General features: G+C 39.6%; 2 protein-coding genes across 4 annotated transcripts in view; both read left to right on the forward strand.

The window, feature by feature from the left end:
* The window catches only part of LOC145446931 (armadillo repeat-containing protein 8-like), a 393366-nt gene that overhangs the window by 290218 nt on the left and 83832 nt on the right, over positions 1–19316 (forward strand). The gene's annotated exons all lie outside the window — the stretch shown is intronic.
* LOC145446936 (uncharacterized) lies at positions 201–19277 on the forward strand. Of its 3 annotated transcripts, XM_080325324.1 has the most exons (16): positions 201–755; positions 1181–1276; positions 1425–1495; positions 1561–1712; positions 5949–6051; positions 8113–8168; positions 8812–8927; positions 9384–9504; positions 10620–10742; positions 12453–12596; positions 13279–13413; positions 15339–15389; positions 15446–15545; positions 16499–16560; positions 16624–16721; positions 18062–19277. In XM_080325324.1, exons 2-16 carry the CDS (start codon positions 1193–1195, stop codon positions 18215–18217), a joined length of 1572 nt encoding a protein of 523 aa, XP_080181450.1. In that variant the 5' UTR covers positions 201–755; positions 1181–1192; the 3' UTR covers positions 18218–19277. The 3 variants fall into 3 exon arrangements, with proteins under 3 accessions (XP_080181450.1, XP_080181449.1, XP_080181451.1); XM_080325323.1 differs by having other exon boundaries at positions 201–1276; XM_080325325.1 differs by having other exon boundaries at positions 201–1276; positions 15452–15545.

The following is a 19316-nucleotide window of genomic DNA, read 5'->3' on the forward strand; positions in this document are numbered from 1 at the left end:
TTACTGCTCATAAATCCAATCTCTCAAGTAAAATAGCGTCGACTGATTCGGTTTCAGTTTCAGGTCCGAGTACTGTGTAAAAATTGTAACATCATATTTTTGCGTCGGACGGATCTCGATACACTCGTCGTAGTCACGTGATCATTGCACTGCACAGCTGATCCCAGACAAAACAAAGTGCAACCGGTCTTTGCGACTTTTTCGGGCTGACCTCTTGACTGTTAGGCGAAAGGAGGGTGTTGGACCATTAGGATTTGGCATATCATCCCAACTCTGCCCAGATGAAGTGATGATATGCGGTTATACAGATTTTATTGCTTGACTAACCGTAACATTAACAACAATCAAATTGAATTCTGTACGTAAAAACATGGAACACATGATTAATAATAATAATAATGATGAGAGTGTAACTATCTGTTTAATGGTACAGAGAGGTGCCGGCGATGTGATCCTCCAGATATTCGTGTCAGGCTGTTCCTCTGGAGATTGTAAGCAAATATATGCACAAATATGCAGTGGCATAACTAGTTTACTACGATGGATGCAAAACGTGCAACCTGACACGCTATATCAAGAATCTTACAGCCATAATGCAGAATTGATATTATTGTATACAATTAATATTTGCTGAAAATAAATAACTTTGCCTTCAATGAAGAAAAACTCGTAATTCTGGACACCATTTTATATACCATACATCAATTCCAGCACTTGTCAAGGGAGGAAGGTTTTGATGAAGTTTACATGAATAAGTTTGTATTCTGAACATATCGCAATTTACAATGTACAAGTACAGCTATTATGTTGTCAATTGCTATGGTATGAGTACCGCAGTTGTGTATAGATGAATGCTGTATTGAAATTGATTATTATACGAAACTAGAGCTTGTTGGTTAAACTTAAAGCTAAACTTATAATTGAAATGTATACCATATATATATTCCCAATCTTGAGAATGCAAAAAACTACTATTGTACATTTAGGGCTACGTAGCCCTTTGTACAGTATGTGTGGAATATTTACGTACCTTATTGGAGAATTTTACAATTTTAGCTGTTAAATCAATCGATTGTATTTACAATTAAGTGAACTGTTGTGTTTATTATAAGTAGTCGTAATTTGAAAGGGTTTACATATGACTTGGCATTAACTGTAATACATTTTTTATTCTTTTCAGTCAGTAGTAAGTATGGGTGGTGCTGTGAGTGCAGGAGAAAACAATGAAGATCTTGTTTTAAACCTTATGGGTGCAGAATACATAAGAACGAAACCGGTAATTCGTTTTACTGTAGTTTTTGTGTTATTATGCTGTAGCATAGTTGTAGCTATAATTGTACATTTAATTTTGCGTTGTTTGATGTATATATAACTTACAAGTAAGGCCATCCTACATCAAGCATGACCTCAATTTCTAATCTCAGGTTGCCGATGTTTTCCGCACTGTGGATAGAGCCCATTATTACCTGGAGGGGCAAAGAAACTCGGCATATTAGTGAGTCAACTGTGTGTCACCACCGAATATACTTCTTTATACAATCCTCAACATTGACATTTCAGTGATATAGCATGGAAACACGATAATTTGCATCTATCGGCTCCATGCATATACTCGGAAGTAATGGAGCAGCTCGATTTGCGGCCTGGACAATCTTTTTTAAACCTTGGGAGTGGAACCGGCTACCTCAGCACGATGGCTGGATTGTTGTTAGGTAAGTACGCTGAATGAATAGACTGGTACATTTGGATTTGTATATTTTTCTCTTAAGCCAATGTAATAATCCTATTTATGAATGTGTTAATACCGTAGTCTAGGACAAAAATTGATACATATCTATAGTTCAGATGTAGATATCAAGAGTTACGAATTAAGTATTACTTACTGCCATCAACAAATTTCAAATATTAGGCCTATTCACTGTATCAGAATCACCACTTGTGATGAGTTGATGTGGGAATTATACATTTATACCAATATTATATTAAGACTAGATCTTTCAAGACTATGAATGATTCTAATGTGTTGATGCTGATATATCCCAATAGAAGAGTTTGTTGCTAACCAGTAGGGTTGTAATGACTCGAGTCATGACTCGACTCGAGTTCGACTCGAGTCACGATTTTCTGATGACTCGACTTGACTCGAGTCATTTTTGCAAAATACGGAAATGACTCGACTCAACTCAAGTCAATCTGTGTATTTACTCGACTTGGACTCGAGTCTGTTGCGCATGACTCGAACCAAGTCATTGACTCAAGACTCAGACGGCCTAGACCGACATTTCATTGTAATTCCGAAGCCAACACACTATTGGGATTTCGTTTGTTGGCACTGGTACTGGAGAATGCGACCAGAAACTGCTAAGAGTGAGGAAAATTGATATATTTTAAATGCGAACCGTTCGATATCACCAAACAGAGTTATAAAAAGTGGGTTTACCAAGACTTTAACTGGAAACTGAGCAGTGAACACAATGACTTGGACTCGGACTCGAGTCATAATTCCATGACTCGGACTCGACCCTCTGCTCGCTGACTTGGACTCGGACTTGACTCGGTGATGAATTGTAATGACTCGACTTGACTCGAGTCTAAAGTATAAAAGTGAGTTTGACTTGTGACTCGGAGCCTTGTGACTTGGGTACAACCCTGCTAACTAGCTCTAATAAATGGACCGACACTGTTCTAGGAAATTATAATCATGCCTCTCCATAATCAAGGTTAAATATCATGTAGCAACTTGTTTTGTGATGACTTCTAGTCAATTTTGATCCAAAACTATTTACATTTTAGAATTTCACAAGTTTTTCATGAGTCAGTCAGTCAGTATGCTTTTATTCATCTCACCAACAAACACAACATGTAACTTGGTATGGATTGGGAGACGACGGGGGACCGGAAGGTCTTAGATTCAGTCGCCACCCAGCGAGGTTATAAATGAGTAAATATGGCAAGATGTAAGTCTATCAATACTAACGATTATGGCGGTTAACCAGTGGTCATAGAAATAAAAAAAGATAAAAATGATGGAAAATCAGCAGTAAACATCCAAGGATAGTACCGGTATACAATACACCAGACATGGGGTAATCGCGATTAGTAATCGTAATCGATTACGACGATTACAGCATTTTGAAGTAATCGTAATCGCAATCGATTACATCCGAAAAAAATCCGAAGTAATCGTAATCGTAATCGACTACTTCCCATATCTAATCGATTTTTTTTGTGAAAGAACGATTACTTTTTGTTTGTACAAGGACTATGACATAAACTGAATATTCGTGAACAAGAATGAGATAATATACCACGTTAGCGAAAGCTCAAACGTCTTTTTTTCAAACGCCACTACTCATTGTTACGTCAGAAGTATTAGCTCCGCTCGTCATTGCGAAAGAAGTATCCACACATAGTAAACAGACATGCGATGGACATTGTAGTGTGATTATAGGAACACCCCCGTGGTGTATATCAGGTTATCAATACACTACAGAAGCCCCTACCTCGCTGCAGGATATTGATCACCACTCTGCCTATACTATAGGCCCTATAGTTTCAAATAGTAACTTATGTATTGATGTTTGGTTGTGCTTAAACGCAATTTACCGTTGCTGCTTGGCGAGCAGGAGGCCTACGTACGCACGTGCAGTCGTGCACCTGACGAAGATTCGGAATTTTGTACTCGTCGACAAAAACATTGCAGTCTCTACAACGAAGCATTGCAACTAAACAGCTGCTGATATATATCATAACCGAGCCGTGCTTAGCCGTTTCTGGTAACTGCAGCTCGCAGTATATGTATTAAGTTGAAGGCAGAATTTTTATGTTCACTATATCTCATGCTCATATAACTACTGGAAACGGGCGTCAATCGTTATTTCACAGTTCGTTACTCAGCATTTGCACCTGCCGCCATAACCATCCGCTTATATAGCCTGACATGTTAGCGTGGGTTGTAGCTAGAATGAGAACCAAAACAGCAATTCATCCCCCAGTCCAACCGTTGGTCAATTTTCAAAACTGAATTTCCTCAATAATATTGGTAATTGCATTATATTACTATTCATTTATAACCTCTCTCAGCCCCGAGTGTCAGATTTACCTGTAGATCTGGGGCACGTAGTTCATAATTATAGCATCTGGTATGTTGTTTTAATTACTTTAATGTATGTTGTTAATTCGCGACCTCCAGTCTGTTGTATAATCAAAAGATATTGTACTCGCCCAAACGTAGCAAACTAAAAGAATATCTTTCGTGAGACGCACACACAAATTGTCATGGCTTTATTCCTTTGTGGATGCGCAGGATGGCATTTGCATTGTGGGCACAGACCGGAAGGACAGGAGTTATTAGTCACGCCCACCCAGCGCGGCTATTAACAATGGACGAATACCCTAAGTTTCGGCCAAGGTATTTCTTTGGTATCGCATCCCATGGAGTTGTGTGTTGGCCGAAACTGCATATGTCTTTTGGTGTGTTGTGGGATCGTGGCGCGGTAATGACCGGCTCCGAAATGACTGTTCCCATAAAATGGCCTATGCATGTTTTTTCTTGGGGGAAGAGGTATGCATTTCAAACCCAACTATCTACTGGAGCAGGGGTCACCAACCGTTTTGAAACAAAAAGCTACTTCTTGTGTAGTGTCTTCTGATTATTGCGACGACCGACGGGTTACCACTTACTCCCGCCGTTTATCCGTGTTCAGTTGGATTTCTTCACTTAGAGTATGACAATCAGAGCACTGGGCCGGGTTTCCGTCCCTTACCAAGAACAAAAAACGCTCACTCGCCGGGACTCACACCAGCTCCTCCGGGCTCAGTTGCGTTACTGCAGTGCGCGCCGAAGCGCCAATCTCCGCGTCGGACTCGGGAATATTAACTATAGATTCCCGTTGAGCTGCCGCGTAGGCGAAGACGAGCAATGCCCCGAGCGACTGCGTTCGTATGTTCCTTGGGGTCGGCCGACCCATGTTCAACTGCTGCTCATATGAAACCAGCTTCAACTTTCAAATCTCTCATTTGGATATTTGCTACAGCAACCGCGGGCGACTCATTTGGTCCGCGTTGGTGACCCCTGTACTAGAGACATTTGAATCGCAAAGCTCGAAGAACATTTTCAAGAAATAATTAAATTCTCTAAAATACTCTATAATTTATGTTGGTTCACAAAATACTTTTGAGTCTCCTTCGAGCACGCTCCCCACCCTATTAAGGAATTTGGGTGCGGCAGGTAAAGACCTGGCAATAATGCAAATCGTTGGGTGCGATCATCCCCTATAAAGTTGGGCAATTGGTATATTATGACGTAATAAGCAAATGACGCATGATGTATGAAGAGATTTGATATCTCGTTAAGCCTTTTCATCGCAATCTTTGTATTGTCTTACAATATATCATTTAAGATTATAGTCCTAAGATGCAAAACAATTGTAATCGTGGGTAATCGTGATTACTTTTCCAATGTAATCGTAATCGTAATCGACTACTTCCTGATTTTGCTGTAATCGTAATCGTAATCGTAATCGCGTGATTCTGAAGTAATCGTAATCGCAATCGATTACATTCATGAAGTAATCACCCCATGTCTGCAATACACAGTGTATACAGTGTACACAGCAAAAATATGCATCATAGCAAGAACAATGAAGACTGACCAAGTTGAACAGTATTACATCACAGTCATTGCAAATCATGAACAATGACAGTATATTTCAACAACAACAACAGAGGAAGGTGCAGCATGAACTAGTCTCATAGCCCTTCACTTGAAGAGCAAATAGGACAGATTTGATGCAACCAAATCCACACTAGCGTTAATTAGAGCTCATTTTTCAACTTAATTACAAATTTTCAGCCTAAATTCCGATTGCATCTTGTTTCATCGCGATATTACATTGTAATGTCTATTTCGATCATTTCCGCGATGAATTACATTTTCCAACCATCAGGTCCGTATGGAGTCAATCACGGCATCGAATTACACCAAGACGTTGTGGAGTACGCACTGAAACGACTTGAAGAGTTTGTCGCAAAATGCCCCTACTTTGACAAGTAAGCCGCGTTTTTTAGATGATCCAACTATCTCATTGTTTGACAACCAAAGTAGGTCAGCGTTTGCTCCCACATGTTTGCATCACTTATGATTAAGGCGATTTTTTTTACCTAAAAATGGAAGATTTTTACCTAAAAAATCATAATGTTGACATTTTATGACCTTAATTTAAAAAAATTTATGACCTTAAAAAACTTAATTTTGACCGAATTTCGACCGAACGTGTCCATGTGCAAGTTAGGTGTTTTCCCACATAGCGTTAAAATTGTACTACTTATCTTCATTTCTGGTCAGAACAGTCTGTCATTACGAAGTAGTTCGGCCTGAAAAAACTTCTGACTCAAAAACTGACAAATTTTTACATGAAAAGACTTCGTTTTAACACTGAAGAATCCCAGTAGGTATATCATGTACTATGGTAGAAATAATTAAAGTTTGATGTAGTACAACGAAAGATACATTCCTACATTCTCGGGTAGAAAGTGTCTGTCCTTACTCAGTAGCTTGCCAAGAATGGATAAATAACGTTCAACAGCAGCAGTTATTGGTTGACACACCGTGTTGCTTCATTCTGGCAATGGTGTCTACATCACAATTTCTCATCATGCGCTTCTTGATATAAAAACTATGCTATGCCCATGCCCACGCAGTCTTGCTTCAGTTAGGATATTGCATTACGTTGAGCATAACACCATGTCAACCTATTTGTTTCATTTGAATGTTTATGATTCACAAGGAGCAGACAATGGGCCGTCTGCAACGGTAGGCCTATAAAGAAGGCTACAAGGTGTAAAATGTCAAATGACAATTTCACCGAGAGTGCAAAATCTACGATCCAAGCGAAATGCAGGTTGCATAAAATTTTTGACTTTGTGAACAATTTTTACATTTTTTGACCTAACGCTACAATTTTGACTTTTTTGACGCCCTACTTACGAGTGAAATTATCACAGTCGTGTCAGGTTCGCATGATGAAAGAGTATGATTACAACCATGTTACTTCAACTTCCTATTCGGTGATACAACTGTTGGGTGTTTATTTACAAAGTTCTCGTGAATTCTCGACTGGTTGCTAACAATTACCCCTTATGACTGTCGGCCGAATATCATCGGGTTTATTTCAATATGTATAAATTATTCAAATGTATATTATGATCATGTTACATAACGAATATTTCCCTAATATATACTTACTCTCTTCTTTGATATCGTTTCTTACTCTCTTCTTTGATATCGTTTCTTCTAGGTTTGTAGGATGTAGGTGACTCTGATGGTCATATTATCAACCAGATCGTACTGCTAATTGTAGGTGGCATTAGTTCAACAGATCATAATAATTAAATTCGACATGAAAGAATTGAGAATTTATTGGCCAAATTTTGTCCACGAAGAAAGGGTTACAAACAGTCAATATTCATTACTCTGGGCATCTCAATGGTAGTTATCGTTGTCAAATTGTGCAAGGTCACATATTCTCATCGTCACATATAGCGGTATATAAAATTCATTGGACACTTGGTCAGACCTTGTATTACAGTGCTGGAATAACATGATATACTGAGCTAATGTCTAAATGTAATAGTTTCCTTTGTCATTTGACTTTTCCCATTTAGTGGTAGCTACAGTGGATCAGTGATGTCCACTATAGATTTTTCTGAATGGGTGCTGGAATGGACTTCACTCTTCAGCGGCTGACTTTAGGGTGACATTCGTTGATGCGATTTGATCCTGCAGCCTGCAAGACCACACTGGCTTTCCCGTTAATTGCAAGACCAGTCCTCTACCCAATGACTTTTCTGTGAATGTATTAGTGAAAGGCTGCCTAATCTATACACTATGCTGCATAGGAACATGGCCATTGTGCATGTCAAGTCAAAATCAATCGTGTAATGTGGTGACATAGTTTTATTGAATCTGACCTCATTAAAATGCATACTGTAAGTTGGGTCCTGCTATCATTTCCTGGATATTCTCGAGCTTGCGTTAGTTGTAGAGACCATGATGCTTCCACACTGTGTGCATTGTCCGTTTATCAACTCCGTGATACTTATTTGTTTTAGATATGAATTTTGCCATCCTTTATTTCGAGTCGGAAACTGCCTCTTCCTTCAACCAGGTTTGTAAGGTTTTGTCTGTAAAACGAATTAAATTGGACGAATTTGCTTCATTTATACTTTCAAGGTCATTCATGTGTAAATCTCTATTTTTGTCATGTTTTGTGCTTAAAATTCACAACATGTGCCATGAGCTGTTCTTGTTATGACTGGTTATCATAACACCAATCGGCAGATACTTTCCAGACACTTGCCCATCCTGTCATGAAACCAATTTTGAGCATTAGTTACCGATTTGTCATCCATCTATCTACTGAACTTTCGTTTGAAACTAGGCCATCTTATTTCCATTACTCTTGACCAGCAGTATTATTCAATGTTGATAAAATGAAGAATTTTAGATTGTACATTATTATGTGTGTAGGTCTGCTCAATCGGCAGTTTAAATCTCTATAAAAGTATGCATGTTGAACCACGAGCAGCCACGTTGGTTGCTGCAGACGTACAATACCGGCATCAGTAGCCTACATAATCATTAGTATGAAGCTTATGTCTTTTTGACGTTTGAATTTTCCCATACATTGCATTGTCAATTGTATTCATACCCATACCATAGAAACTGAAAAGTTAGTTAAAATCATGGTACCGGTACTTTATTACATGGCTATGAAATTTATGTAATTTGTGATTTTAAATTATATTTAGACATTCCTGGGTACGACAGAATTTATTGCGGTGGTGCTTGTCCTCCCGAATATGAAGACAATCTTAAAAAGCTGCTTAATATTGACGGAAAGCTTGTGCTGCCTATTAACGGTCAGGTGAGGATTGCATTGTGTTGACGGTATTTACATACAGGAATAATTCACATGATTTTGATTAGGCAATGTTGGTATTCCGTATAAGTACATTGCAGGTTGTCTATCAAAATCAATTCCACTTAATTGTATGTGCAGATACGGGATAGTATGCATTAGTGGTTCTCAACCACCGGTCCGTGGACTGGTACCGGCCCGCATCGACATTTTGGACAGTTTGCCAAATATATTGCAGTTTTTTTCTCAGCTGCAAAATATAAGAAAAAAAATAGAAGGCTTGCCCAGTAATTAGAAATATAAGACACCAAATTTATGCTCATTGAGAAATTTAGAATTTGATTTGGAATCCATTATTACGTGATATAGAGTTCGTCAATCTATTGAAATGTTTGCACTTGTCTACATAGTATTACTCCGATTTCAAGGTTTATTTTCATTTGCGCATTTGATGTCTTTCAGCTTAACGTCTATAGACGCCTTAATGAAACCGAATGGGACTATAGCACTGTTCTTGCTGTATCGTTTGCGCAGCTAGTCATTCCGGATCCACAAGACGGCCGCATTGAACCAACAGTTGCTCGTAAGTGTGTTGATCAGCATGGATCGAACCATGCAGTATTAGATATTACTTTTTCTGGACTCTTAGGGAATGGCCTATTTTATCTGGGTGGTAGTAACTCGGTGATGATTTTATTGGGATTATCAAGAGATTGGTTATCGCTGGGGCGATTTTTTTTGACATGTCAAAATAGGTCAGAATTTTGTCAAAATTGTAGCGTTAGGTAAAAAATTGTCAACACGGTCGGTGTGTCAACAGCAGTGTTGCCAGCCAACAACTGCTGCTGTTAAACGTTCTTTCTATATTCTTGGCAAGCTACTTAGTAAGAACGGATGCTGTCTACCCGAGAATGTAGGAAAGTATCTTTCCTTGTACTACAACAAATTTTAATTATTTCTACCATAATGCGTGATGTAACTACTGGAATTCTTCGCCAGGACAGACATTTCCAACCAGAAATTGTGATATTTTGTGGGTCTACAATTCTAACATTATATGCGAAAATACCTGATCTGCATACATGTGGTCAAAATTTTGTCAAAATTAAGTTTTTCAAGGTAAAAAAATGTTGGAATTTTGATTTTTCAGATCAAAATCTCTCGATTTTTAGGTAAAAAATATCGCCCTAGTTATTGTGATTGCCGTTGCAGTAATGTAAGTTGAAAGTTATGTAAAATATTACTGCCAGACCGAGACCGATATCTGATTTTAATCGATACCGATATATTCAGCCAATAAAAAAAAGATATGGCTTCCAGCTTAAGGCACATTTCCATGATAATTTGAACAGCATCACAGACAGCCATTACTTTGTTTAGGCATGAAATAAACTAGAACGCCTGTACCTGGACAAATGTAAACTATAAAAATTCAATGTTCCCTGTATTGCATGGCAGATTATAGCTCTCCGTGTTTCTGCTGCTACTATGTTGTAATGTTCCCGCAATTGCTGATTTTATGATACCTTTACTGACGATACCGATATTTCTTTCAAAGTATGATATTGACTCTATAATATCGATGAATATTATAATCGGTCTGGCTCCAATCATCCCTCTACCAGTCGAAAAATGAGTGCCGGTTGAAAGGTTCTCGAAGTCGATCGATGGCTTTTAGCTGCTTTATTTTGCTTACAGCCAAAAGAAACGTGTTGCAGTTGAAAGAACTTTGTCGCTTTTGCATTCGTCGCGTTATTCGGAGACGTCATAAATGCCCGCAACACCCGAAATTCGGTCTAGCGAGGAGAAAGTTACAAAATGGTACGTTATTTGCAGTAACAGTAAATCTGTAAATCGGCCATCGAAACAAGACTTGTATCAACTACTGGAGTTTCAAAATGTGAGATTAGAACTAGAACCGGAACTGGTCACTTTTCAAAACTCGTAACTAGAACTATACCTAGAACTAATCACTTTCCCAGGTCCGCAACTACCGTAATTTTCCAAGTATAGTACGCCCCCATGTATAATACGCACCCCTAAAATAGCATGCAAATTCTGGGAAAAACCCTGTACCCATGTATAGTACGCACCCTGCATTTCAGTACATGAATAGTTCCGATTTAGTACACGATGTCATTCTGCTTTGCGATGTCACTGTTGAACAGTCATGACATAACGATCGCAAATCATTATACAATTAACGGGATTGTCTTTAAACGATAGTAGATAGCAGCCAAAGCCTGCGAGGCCGACGGCGCGATAGTTCAGGCCAACGACACGACATCTTGAGCACGAGACCTATTACAGATGCGATTGCTAATAATCATCATACAATTAACGGCATCGTCTCTAAACGATAGTAGAGAGCAGCCAAAGCCTGCGAGGCCGACGGCGCGATAGTTCAGGCCAACGACACGACATCTTGAGCACGAGACCTATTACAGATGCGATTGCTAATAATCATCATACAATTAACGGCATCGTCTCTAAACGATAGTAGAGAGCAGCCAAAGCCTGTGAGGCCGGCGGCAAGATGGTTTAGGCCAACGAACCGACATCTTGCGCAAGACGATATTACAGATGCGAGGGCTAACGGTTTTGTCGTGCGCACCAGGTCTGTTGGAGATGCGACTGATTACGCAAGCGATTATATCTTGCGCACATGGCCTCTGGTATACGTATATGCGATTGTTTGGGCCTGTGGTTGACGCGATTAATGAGCGAGAATTGCCGCGCGTTAGTGCCTATTACTGACCTAATTTCGCTCGCGTACAAACGGCAAACCAACTCAGCGGGAGATCGTGTGCTTGTGCTAACTACTCTCGTTAATTGGCAATCACGCTTTCCGCTAATTGGCAGCGCGTTACACTCTATAATACGAATTACTGTGCGCGATGGCTGAAAGTGATGCGCGGTTGGAAACAAACATGAAGAAAAGTGTGATTTCAAGTTTTTTATCGAGGGAGATTTTTTTCAAGGCTTGTTGCACCCATGTACAATACGCACCCCCCCCCCTATTTTAGGGCAAAAAATCGTGAAAATTTTGCAGATTATACACGGAAAATTACGGTAAAACTAATCACTTTTCAATACTCGCAACAAGAACTAGAACTAATCAGTTTTAAAAACTAGCATCTAGAACTAGAAGTACATCTAACGACCTTTAAAAATCTAAAACTAACTAAGTACAACATAACTAAGCAATTGACTAATTTCCATTTTATTGGAATCGGATTCGTTTTCCACATGAGCATCAATGGTACAAGTTCGAAATGAAAGGAGTTTCGTCCTGTAAACCCCCATGCGCTACCTCAGTTAGTAGTGATGACTGTGAGCTAGGAATGCAGAACATCATTATCACTAATTGTCTGGCAGTCAAATCATAGAAATGTGCAACTTGAAACCTCTCACTTTTCAAAATACGATACTAGTCATTCGATACTAGACTCCAAAAACCATTAGTTAGTGGACCGTCCACTAACTAGGTGGTTAGTTTGTACAAGTGTGATCGAAACGCGTTGCTTTCAGACACAAACACTTTTGGTGTACCCACTTCTTCAAGGCGCAGACCAGTCGATGCGGAGACGTCAGCCAGGACCAGAAGAAGACGCACAAACACTGCCGGTGACAGTGATGTCACAAGCAACCCTGACATTGATCAAAACGCCGAAGGTGAGCCGTGTCTAAAATAGCGTTATGTAAAGAAATTCTTTCTAAAAGCTGAAATCAGTGTATGTCATGGGCAATGTTCCCTCTAAGCTGCGCACGTGCGCAAATGCGCAGTGCTGACACAGTCTCTGCGCACAGAAAATCCAAGTTGCGCACAAAAAATCCGAATGGATGACCTATTTTTTAGTCGTTGCGCACTGTTGTCCAAGGGTCTTCGCAGTGAGTTGGTAAGTGTGCACAGACCCGTCAAAAATTAGAGGGAACATTGGTCATGGTTTCAATCCCTGGCTGGGTCGGACCAAAGACTGAAACAATAAAACTGTTTCAATCTCTTCAATGTTACTTGAAGTGTATGTATAATTGCATTACGACCTACAGTAATTTCAGGAATGCAACCTATTGTATCATGAGCTGATCTTCCATTCACTAAGTCCTTTTCCAGCAATTCGAAGTTTTGTTATTTTTCGAATACAAAACTGGGTAGAAGAAATGAATTTGCAGAACCCTGTTAGAATCTTACTACAATGATAAAGGTTAAAGTTCATTTGTTTTATTAGTATTCTCATCAGTAGCCTGTTTTGAACTGGACTAGAAAATCTCACCGCACATTTCCACAGTGCTCAGCATTAAGTTTTTTGTTGTTGACATAACGCATCATCGCATTCACGCATTCCGTATAACGCAGGTGATACTGGCCGAAGTCATGAAGATGAAGCTCTTGGGCGAATTGAATCGAATGAATCGGCCAACAGCGCAGCAGATCAAACTTCTTTACGTCCGGAAAATAGCGGAAATGAGATTCATCGTGCTGATCTAAATGGTGTGTTAGCTGATTTATTGTGCGGAGCAGAACATAATGTAATTAAAAATAAGTCATGTTTTTCGAGCATCGAAATTATTCGCCTCTTTCGTAAAACCACTATTTTATCGGCGGTAATTACTGTTTTAACAATTTCTCCCCATTGTTGAAACCTCCAAAATTCAATTGATGCTATCATATAGCATCCTCAACATGTAGCATGTCGTTACGGATATTCACGGAGCCTAAGTGATGTCACAGTTACGCTTTGTCATTATGAAACTAGGCTATGTATATTGCTAAGCGAAACTGATAATATTTCTTTGCAACGGTGTGAATTGTGCTTTTTTGGTCTTCACATTTCTTACTACACTATTTAGGTATTCGAATACTCGCTTATCTCTAGTTTAATTCTCTACTCAGGATCAAATCGGTGAGATATTCTAATACTGTGGCCTTTAACCCTTACGAGGTGGGGCCATATTTTGCAGAATTGACCTTCACTTTTCAAATTCTCCCTGTGACCCCATCAGGTCTTGAATCTGGGCCGTTCCAGTTTAAAAGTGGGCGGAGTATAGCCCTCTACCGATTCCACCCTTGATCGACACCCCATGACATGTCTGAGGTTTTTTAATAAGTTTAAATAAACAAGATTTTCCCACAAAAAAATCTCGCTCTCTCTCAATTTTCAAGACTGACCCTCAGGATGGCGTCAGAGAGAGGAATATGATGCTTCAGTGCGTAGCCACTGTTGCCTGGTTTCAAACAAGCCGTCAACCATGGTTGTAAACCGCGCGGTTCGTCAGATATGGAAAAATGGAAAATACATATAAAATTTACAAATGGGCGTGGTCAGTGAGTGGTCATCAAGGTCAAGTTCATGATCAAGACTCAATCGGCCCCTACAGTCCGGTTTATGGCATAAAACAACGCGATATGCTTTCTTTTGTCATATCCAACCATTTGCAGGCATAGTAAACCTGTTTATGACTCATATGCCAACTGAATTTGCACTTGAACTTGACCTAGATCTTGAAAATCACTGAAGCGTGACCAAAATTTACAAATCCTCCTCAAAAAACTCTCCAGAAACCGTTTTGATGTTTGAAACGGTGAAAATTTACACAAAAAACCGTACATGTCGACTTCTGATGTTCTGGCAGATTTTCCGACAATATTTCCCACTTGGAAAATATCCGGAAGTTTAAGGTGATAACCATATTTTATTTTATTTTTAATTTGTTGTTTATTTTTACAAACCAAAATTTTTGAGCAAGGTACCAAATACATCGGAAAAGTCTCAGCTTTTCAAAAAACGTAGTACCCGATGTCTAGGGCGTGTCAACATGGAGAAATCGGTGTCGGAGACATGCCATATCATATTTGATACGCCCACCTCGTAAGGGTTAAATGGGCCACGGTTCCGAACTACTACTGTAAAGCCAGTTTCAGTTACCGTACTGCTCATTTTTTCATGTCTTGAGATAGGTTGCACGGCTGTGAGCAAGTCACAAGACTCCGAGTCACAAGTCAATTTGACTTGTATAGTTTTTACTCGAGTCATTTTCAATTCACCACCAAGTCAAGTCCGAGTCCAAGTCGTGGTGTGTACTGTTCAGTTTGGAGCTCAAGTCAGATTCAACTGACTTTGGCGAAACTCTTGGGTGATATCGAAGGCATTGGATTCATGATTCACTAATTTTCCTCACTCTAAACCTGTTTATTCATACAGGTAAAGGACAGTTTCTGGGCCTATTTCCCAATCATCGCTCCTGATGAACGAGACTTGAATAACTCGTATAGAATGTGTCGGATCAAGTCGAGTCGATACATATGTTGACTTGAGTCTTTACAACTTCAATATTCTGCGCGATTAGGACATAAGCTCGGTCTGAGAACTAATAAAAACTGTCTTAAACTAACCTTGACATTTTTAATTGGTGCAGGTGTCGCTCCAGATGGAAGCAAGTCTAACAGCTCCAGTGAATCTTCGAGGGGTAATGCATGAGATCCATTGTGTTGTGTAGCGTTTTATGTTGATATATACTTGAAGTTACAGGTGGTGATCCAGTCGAAGGCAGGCCGACGCACCGAATTCGCTTAGGGCACACTTCATCGCATAATAATGACAGGCCCAGAAATACGAATCGAAGGTTTGTAGCCTGACCTTGCGAGTTGAGTGTTACCAAGGTCAATTATTTGTAGAAAGTTCCACTGAAGATGCAGTTTTTTCTGATGTTTTAAGATTTTGATTGGAGTTGAACTGGTATGAAATTGAATATACTGCACATAACTTGAGTGCGCCTTGGGATAAATTCCTGAATCTAGTATTGGAAAAAATGACATGATGGAATGATGGTGTCATGGTGCCTTATCGATCGGTAGGTCGTGGCGGGCAGGTACAAAGCAGGGTTCTAACGAAGTCGCAAGGTTCCAGGTCGCAAGTCAATCTCAATTTTATAGTTTTGACTCGAGTCATTTTCGATTCACCACCGAGTCAAGTCCAAGTCGGCTAGTAGAGGGTCAAGTCTGAGTCATAGTGTTTTGACGCCAGTCCAATTCATTATGGTCACAGTTCCGTTTTCAGTTCAATCGGGTTCAACCCACCTTTTTTAACTCTGCTCGAGTGATATGGAACGGCTCGCATTCATAATATCGTGATTTTCTTCAGCGTTAGCGGTTTCTGGCCCTATTTTCCAAGGATCAGGACTAATCCAGACGAAATACCAATAATGTGGGGACTTTACTATTCTTACAATTAAATTACAAGTTACAATAAAATGTCTGTCTTGGCGATCCTAGTCTCAAGTCGAGTCACCAAAAAATCGCGACTCGCGTCATTACAACCCTGGTTCAAAGTAGTTCAAACCCCGTCGGGGTCAGGCAATAGACTTCCCTGTAAAACTGATATTTTGTCATCCTCACTAGGCACTGTACAATACAACTACTGCAGTTTAGCACAGATGCAATTCATTCACGACGCAGCATCAGTATTTTCAATGCGCAATTAGTTTTCCGCTGAATTTGACTGTACTTCGTCAGTGCCTGTGGTACATTTGTATCTCATCGTCATTTTTTCGATTAAATGCGCGAGTTTTCAATTCAGGTCGCATGGCAGAAACGACGGACTGCTTGACAGACGCGCACCGGTACCCCTTGCCTTCGAAGGTAAAAATCGTTCGCCTGTGCGGCTGTGAGATCAAGTTCTCGTTTGACAATGTGTTTTTGTAGATGCCGGCCGTTATCTGGGCTTCCTTGACATGCGCCAAAGACGGGGGTTGCTCGATGATTTTCTCGACCATTTCGATGGCGATGTCTCAGAACTAGAAGTGAGTGAGGCTATTTGAACGTTTTAGAGCGAGATTCGTGATTAGTACACATTTGAATGGTGGAATCTTCGTACAGTCTCTTTTCGGAAGATATCCCATCCGTTGGTCTTGTAACATGGGTTGTGGGTTGGACTTGGCTGGGAGAACCTGAGTAATTCGAATGTGAAGAAAGTATTAGCTTCGAGTCGACTATGCGAGTGTCATTCGTTGGTCAAAGTAGATCTCCATGGTACCAGAGTAAAAAGTTGAAGTAACATTGTAAATGTTGACTTTAGTACAAGTAAGAGTAGAGATTTCCTACTTCAGCACACCAAAAAAGTAGAAGTACTTCTTTTTAGAGACAACCTCTGATGAAGAAGAGTAAAAATTGTAGCCGTAGAGCAGTGGTTCTCAACCTTTTTGTCATCACGGACACCCGAGGTTTAGTTCAAATTTAGCCCTATTATCGTACAAATATTAACTGTAGGTTAGTGATAAACCGCAACAATATGAGCTTTATTGAAAGTAACATTATGCTATTTATGTAGAGATTGGGAATACTCTTATTATTTTAAAGCGAATTCTTTAGCTGCATTTCTGGAAATATGCTGCAGTATCTTGATATTCCGCACCGTCAATTTGGTATGAACGAGTGAGGAAAATCCATTTCCACAAATGTAAGTGAGGGCGAATGTAATAATGATGGCACCTTTGGGTATCATCGCAACATATGACGCCAATATAACATCCAGCCTAGTCATTTCTATCTAGCAGCTCCTCTTGAAGCTATATTACAGGAGAAAATGGATTTTGCAAACAATTTTATTCCAAAACATCATCCAACAAAACATCTCAAAACAACAATAAGTTTGTATCAGTAGGCTATTGGAAATTAAAATGACTTTGCACGGTAGAATATATCATCTCAGACTGCCATTCTGTTCATGCGTGTGCTGAAGTTTTAGCAGTCATGAAGCCAAAGTGCTTTGTGAGTTCTCTAATTTAAAAAAGACGCCAAGCAGGTTATAAACCTTTGTGCAAATTCGAAAGTTTCGCAAATCCCCTGAAAATGCTTCGCGGACCGCTGGTTGAGAACCACTGCTGTAGAGTTGTGGCACAGTAATCTAAGATCGAAGCGGTTCATATAAGCGGAGATGGTGAAAGTATTCATCGTTGGTACTCAGGTAGAAGTTACAATGTGGATTTCTGTTGAAGTAGGCTACAATTAAAAAAAAGCAATTTCCAAGTAAATGTAAAGTACGTTTTCGAAGCCTTTAACGCTAACTGTTAAGCGCGAATCTGAGAACCACGCCCAATCTTGTACGTTGAGTATTATTTTGTCCCAAACTTTTTCTTTGTAGTCAATCGATTCTGATGAAGGCTGTGAACATCTCGACAGCGACGAAGAATATGAATTTGAATTCCCCCCGCTCACAGAGACTGATTTTGTCGTTGCGATGCGTAAACTGCCGCTTCCAGCGAGGCTGATTTCTTATCTGATGTACCACAGGCAATAGAAATCGATCCGTTCCGTTCTCGGTGCCAACTGTCAGTATTTACGGCAAAAGGGACAATACACTGTTTGCACGCTCATCATTTTGCTGACTTTGCGAATTACCTGCACCCTTGCCTATTTCTTGTCTGGTAATTGGACCGATTGTATCCCAAAATCTAGTCCATCGTCTGTGCAAACAGCCGTAGAAGTAGAACTTCAGAGACACTTCACAAGTAATTGTATAGGAAGAAATTCAGTAGACTTTTAGCTGATACCAATAAAACCAATAACTAGCCTCTTCACCGATAGCACCCCCCCCCCCCCCCCCCCCGATCTATTAAGCCGATATTCAAGAGATATGGCATCTATGGTGCAAAGTGGGATATTGACTCAATATAATCAGTCTGGCTCTAGCTTAGAGTGGTCCATGAAATAGCAAGATGCAATCTCTCCCTGATTATTCGTTTAAAACCACTGGTGGGTTCCAAACTCTGAGATGTATCTTTGCTGTGAACGCAGAGCTGTTGTGAGCGCTACATAAAGTTGCAATTCAAACTAATTTTCCGTGATCATAATTCTGGGATGTGGTAATTTCACGCTGGGAATCTATCCATAAAATACTTTGCATATTTTTACTTCTGAACTTATTTTCTTGCTTCTTGTGTTTAACTTTCTTGTGACTACACACACGTTCTTGTCGAGTTATATTTCGTTCTTCCGCATAGGCAACTATTAGTTGAAGAATTTTATCATCATGAAACAGTAGTATTATGATTGTACAATGTACATAGGTCTATACAACTTTTTCCATTTGATTGAAAGACGCATTAATATTTCCCTTCGTGTATTTTGATTTTGTTCAGCAATCCAAGTCATTTAATCAGCCGAGATATTTTAATTGTTATGGTATTGGTCTGCAATGCTTCTAAGTTCTGTTTCAAGCCATGTCATTTCTGTCACATTATAATCTCAGGTAATACAATCCTATATATTGTAATGCTGATTTGATATTTGATGACATTTAAGATTTATTGAACACATTCTGGATGTTTTCAAGCCAAACACGAACTTGAATTTTGAGACGAGAAGAGTGGAATATAGAAATTGAAACTTTTGTTTAA

The sequence above is a fragment of the Botryllus schlosseri genome, chromosome 9 (genome assembly GCF_051294905.1).
Source record: "Botryllus schlosseri isolate E-star chromosome 9, Bs_hap1, whole genome shotgun sequence".
Lineage (NCBI taxonomy): Eukaryota > Metazoa > Chordata > Ascidiacea > Stolidobranchia > Styelidae > Botryllus > Botryllus schlosseri.